At 40.0% G+C, this 5829-nt stretch overlaps 1 protein-coding gene across 5 annotated transcripts in view; it reads right to left on the bottom strand.

Annotated features, from left to right (window-relative positions):
* Positions 1-5829, bottom strand: part of add3a (adducin 3 (gamma) a) — a 99935-nt gene that overhangs the window by 10356 nt on the left and 83750 nt on the right. For all 5 annotated transcript variants that reach the window (XM_035660777.1, XM_035660775.1, XM_035660774.1 and 2 more), the window contains 4 exons: positions 4837-5013; positions 2933-3190; positions 1583-1687; positions 1170-1256 (listed from right to left, as the gene is read on the bottom strand). In XM_035660777.1, the coding sequence (XP_035516670.1) occupies positions 1170-1256; positions 1583-1687; positions 2933-3190; positions 4837-5013 (627 nt within the window). The remainder of the gene's footprint in view (positions 1-1169; positions 1257-1582; positions 1688-2932; positions 3191-4836; positions 5014-5829) is intronic.

The following is a 5829-nucleotide window of genomic DNA, read 5'->3' as shown; positions in this document are numbered from 1 at the left end:
TCAAGACTAGGGTAAAAATCTGCCAAGGTTCCCCTTTAATGAAATCTCTTCATATGCCTATGGCTGCTTATTGACTTCACTGGTATGATTATTTTGTTGCACCTGGGACAGTTTACACCTTCATCGCCCTTCTTAGTTTATGAAGTTTAGTGGGCTCGGGTAATTTGCAGCGCAACTCTACGAAACTGCAGCCTGAGCAGATGTCTGATCAGCCAGATTAACTGAAAACACCTTTGAGTTATTGCTCGATAAACAAGTAATATGGGAAACCTGTAGTGCTGCTATTCCTTCAGTGGTGCAGGAGGCTGAGTGGTTCAACACACTGCGTAACCAGCAATAAACCACTGCATGCCCAGAAACGAAAACAAAACCGAAATTCTGAAACCTAAATACCAAGTAAATTACTCTGAATATCAAGAAAAACACCACTTAAAAGCAGCTAGTGTTTATGTTGCTGCTGGTGACTTTAGACTCGACTTGGCAAAGTCAAAAAAGACACCAACCACTCGTGACATCCCTTCAACCTGAGCCTTCTGATTTGAAAATGTTTGATACCCTCCCCAGAGGACAAGAAGTATGTTATTTAAAAAATGTGCCACAAATCAATTAAGTTCCCTTCATTTCCTAAAACAAGTAACGTTAACGCTGTTTATTCCCAGCAGCTCGACACTTGTTGCCCAGATACACATTGTTTGAGCCGATCCAGCAGCATCCAATCAAGTTGTGGGAGAGAACCATGAAGAACTAATGCTTTGTTACTGAGTACAGGTTGAAAATAATGATCCCAAAGATAGTTTTGTTTCTTTCTGTTGTTAAAATGTCATTACAATTTGTGAAGAGCGCATTATGACTTTTTGGGACTACACTGCAAAGACTAATTTATCACTAGCACCTCTATTACTTTTATTATTAACGGAAGAATATTCTTTTCTCAGTCAACTCTGTTGTTAACTAGGTCAGACGGTGCCTCCTTCAGCAGGAAACAAAACTAGTTTCCGTTTGACTAACATTAAACTGTTTAAAACAATCTACATTAATTCAGGTATCTTTTGTTAAAAGCTGTCTGGCACCGTTGTTTGAACAGAAAATAATCCGTCTGTTAGGCCAACAAACCAAATGAATTTAGATTGCTTCACAAGGTCTGAACATGAACAAGAGTAAAACCTCACCCGTCGAGGTGGATCAACAGGGATGCCTGCGAGGTGCTGAGAGCGTGGCCCCGACGTCATCACATCAAACCGGTTCTGCTCTCTGATCTGTGATTGGACCAAACACATAATGATGTTATGAGGATACAGGAAGAGTTTACAGTGTCTGAATTATTTCAAACTATAAGGTTCAATTTTGTGATCATATGCCTTCTTCTAGTCCAGTAATCTCCTCAGGTATCATACTTCTGTCTCAGAGCAAGAGGCTAGCGCAAAATGTCAGAATAAACTTCTCAGTTCAGTTTTGAATTAACCATTCTACTATTTCAGTCAAGAAGTTATAGCAATTTTAGGCTTCTGCTCTAAATGTTAGTCACTCTGAACAACCTTCTAACCATCGTTCATGCTGACTTAGAGAAAAGACTTATACTCACTTTGTTCCTCTTCTCCAGCACCTCACTGGGGTTTGTGTTGAGAGGGACAAACTGATTGGGGTCCTCAATCCGGATCGGGGTTCCCGTCTCCTCCGCCTTCATCCACTGTAGAAGGAAGGTGCAAGAAGACAGGTGAGATCAAAACTGTCAGCTCAAAATATAAACGACCTGGCACTGCATTGTGACTATTGTTATATTATATTGTCACTTTTACAAACAATGTTATTATTACCAGATACAATTAGACAAGTCAATTGTAATCATTTAATTATCAGTTATGAAAATGATGTAATTTAATTTTCTATTTACTGCTACACATTAAAGTAACACATATAATCTATAATCTCCTGTTTCTACTCTACATATTTATTCTTTTCATCAAAAAAGATGAAAAAAGATAAGATATGGGCATCCACCAGTCAGGTGTCTGAGAGGAAACTCTGAGTTCCTGAATTGCATTATGGGAATTGTAAGACACAACATTATTAGGGACTTAAAGTCAGGATATTTCAGTGTCTGCTGCTTTGATTGTACCTCCTGTGAGACACAAACATTGTCCAATTGAAATACTAAATCACTAGAGTACTCTCTTAAAAATGTGATTAAATATTAATCACGCAGCAAAACACGTCAAAGGTAAGTAACCCCAACCAGTCGAAGTATATCCACTCGATTTTTATTTCTTTGCCCCATCTGTATTGTTTACAGTTTACAGACACATTGACTTGTATCTATATGTTGTTGCTTCTTTTATATATTAATTCCAGATAATGTAAACCTTTTCGGGCATTATCCGTTACATATACACCTATTTTTTCACCTACTTGTGTGTACATAACAATTCTGTGTTAATTTTTTATCTATCTTCTTCTTCTTCTGATTTGTAGTCCTTGTTTAGCTGTATGTCTATTTTTATCTCTTTTTCGATTGTAACTGTGTGTAACATTCAGTGCAACTTATAACCGGAGTCAAATTTCTTGTATGTGCACACATGCTTGGTCAATAAAGCTAATTCTGATTCAGTGCAACTGACCCAAAGTCAATGTAGTTCTCTCTTCAGCCTGTAGGTGGCAATCTACCATCAGGTTTTAAACACTGGGAAACAGCTCCAGTCAGATTAAAGTCAACACTAGCTGAAAATGAATTGAAGGACAAATCAGTCTATGATTTGTCATTTGTCTCTTAGTGTTTAGGTTTATTATGTAAATCTATATTCTCATGTTATATTTTCAACATTCTGCTTCACATTCTGACCCTCTCTCAGAAGGTATAGATGTTTTTCACATCAACACACAAAAAACCCACACACACACACAAAAAAACGCGCGCACACACACACACACAGCTCACCGTGGTTGTCCGGCTGTTGTAGCGCTCCTCTCCGCCCTCTACGCTGACCTTGGTGTAGCTGTTGGGCGAGTTGAGCCAGCGCGTCTTCTCCCTCTGCTGCCGCTGCTGCAGGAACTTGAAGGGCAGACGTGTGGCACCTCCGTCCCCTTCCTCCTCGAACATAAATGCAGAGACCGTGGCGGGGATCTCCACGTCACTCTTGTGCCTCGGCTTCTCTCGCACGATAGGGTGCCTGTAAGTGTGACCTGTCCTGTAGCCCTGTGGCAGGAAACAAGATTACACATGCAGTTAGTTTTCTTTGATCTGAAATGATCTGGTTTGTTTAGGTTCACAAAGAGCAATGAGCAGGAAACAAAACCTCATTTCCTCACAGGAGCCCCATTTGACTTTTACTCCTCCATCCACTCCTTCTGTGGCTGTATTGTGAATGGTCTTGTATCACAGCTCACATCATTGTGCATACATAAAGAAACAGTTTGTCATTTTTACACCAGGAGAGATTGAAGTGAACAAAATTCACAACAGAAATGAGCATTTATTCCGTGACTTTTTCCTTCCTGTAACGCTGGTTGAGCTGCCAGTTTCACATTTAGTCAAATGGAAAAGAACTAGAGAAACAGTGCTGAGACCACAGGGTTTCTGGCATCACAGAGGACAGACTCGGAGAGACATTTCCCGTCTGACCCTTTCTCTCTTGCCCCTAACCCTCCATCCCCCTCTTCCCCTCTCCTCTTTATTCTCCTCTTTGCTTTTCTCTCACACTCCAGCTTCCCTCTCTTTCTCTGTTACTGAACTCTCACTTGATCTTGATGTTGTTCAGACATTTTTCCACACTTGGCTTGACAGTGAAGTTCCGTTCTTTTCTGTTTTGTCTGTCTTTTCTATTCATCTCAGTTCCACGGTCCAAGCTGACCTTTCAACTTGACTTGACCCCCTTCTTTTTTTATCCAGAAACAGTCAGCTGTGCCAAGCTCTTTTCCTGCTTCACATTTGGACAATTTTGACACATTCAATTGTGTTAGACTGTGTCTGTGTCTTGCACTGAAACAAAGACATTATCTGAAACAAATGCTGTTATGTGAGAATAGAGAAGGGTGGCAGAGCAGACACATAGAAGGGCTGTTCGAAAGTCTCGACAGGCAGAGAGGTAATGATTCAAGAGGAGATGGCGCAGAAAAAGAGGAGGGGGTATGCGGAAAGATGAAAAGTGTGGGGTGCAGAGGTCAGAAAGGGAGATAGAATAGTGACGCAAGGGAGACAGATGGTGAGAGAAGCTCAGTCTAAAGAGAGCAAATACATTTACCCAATCTCTAGCCATAAACATCAGCTGTTTGAGGTGATGCAAAGTTATTATTTTTCAATCACCACTCCTTGCCTCTTCAAAATGTGTCATTTAAAATGAATTTCTCCGTCTTTTCTGTGTCTGTACTGTGCTTTCCAAATTACTCTTGCCAGTTTAACATTACTGCTTTTTATTTTACCTTGCATTGTCTGTTAATACCATTTAGGTTTCTGTAGGGGGCGCCCTTTTGTAACTCGGTTCTAGGTTGTGTCACTATTGTGTTGAATCAATCAATGACAAAGAAAAAAACAGACATTCATAAAAAAATTACATTTGATTACTTTTAAGGACTGGTTTTATAGAAAAAGGCACCTCTCAAAAGGCCACAATGTGCTAAGGTTCCAGAGAAAAGAAACCTTTTAGGCAACCATATCTTCATGTAACTTTAATATTTGCCTCTGAGCTTATTTGTAAAAAGATAACACACAGAAGGGAAGTGAAAAGCAAAAGTTAAGTATTCATATCATGTCTAGTCATTTAACGAGCCTGAGGGATCATGATAAACAGATGTGTTTGTGTGTCAGATGTACAGATCTTCTCACTTTGATGTCTGTGGACTCACCAGGTTATCCAGCATCCTCATCAGAGACTCAAACTCCAGCTCGCCAACCTTCCACTTGTACTGGCCACCCATGTTGACAGCAGCGGCTGTGGCCACGGCGAACACTCGTGATTTATACTTCTCCTGGTCCAGCACTATCAAGTTGTCCACGCCACCGGCACACGAGATGGCATTCACCTAAAGTCACAATGGAAAGAGAGAGAAGCATGTGTCTCTATTGACCGATGGCTTATGCAACACAAGATAGAAAGAAAGACTCGTCTATCACCAAACATCTGTGGCATTAGATCATCCACCTAAAATTAAAACAAGCATGAACAGACTTCCTGAAAACGTTCTGTGCAGAAGAAAGAATTTACCAAAACCAAAATGACATACCCCTCAATCTAAAGCTACCACAGCACCAAGCAATGTACAGTACATGGCATACAACAAACATGGTTGGGGGGATTTATTTATAGAAATTAAGCTGGGCTTTGCAGGATGGATTAATGTTTTCTTTTGCTTGACCGGGGAGAGTCAATCAAGAGATTTGGTATGCCTATTACATCAAGGGACACAACAACATCTCTAAAATCTTCCACGCAAGAATACAAGAGCAAAAAACACCAGAGAAACCTCACAGATAACACTAACGTCAAGCGTTAAAACATCTTGACGTCTCATAGTTGACATTTCTGAGTCCGCTGATACAAACACTTCAGTTGTTCATAATAGATTTAAACTGCATATAGTTTAACCATTAATAATATACAAGTGGATATTGTGATATTTAGGTCAGTTTGGTTATGTGTGATTTGTACTGATGAGTGGCAGAATTAATGTTTTCTAACATTTAACCAAAACTATTAGAACTGTTTATCAATCAGCTACCTATTTCAACCATTTATGCATTATATTTAGCTCACAGTTAAAGGACTAGAGTGTAGGATTTAGTGGCATCTAGTGGTGAATATGGTTCAATCTTTCAAGCCCTATCTAGAGCCAGTGTTT

This window comes from Morone saxatilis, unplaced genomic scaffold (genome assembly GCF_004916995.1).
Source record: "Morone saxatilis isolate NCDOM2014 unplaced genomic scaffold, NCSU_SB_2.0 Contig17, whole genome shotgun sequence".
Lineage (NCBI taxonomy): Eukaryota > Metazoa > Chordata > Actinopteri > Moronidae > Morone > Morone saxatilis.
This window is presented reverse-complemented; position numbering and strand designations above follow the sequence as displayed.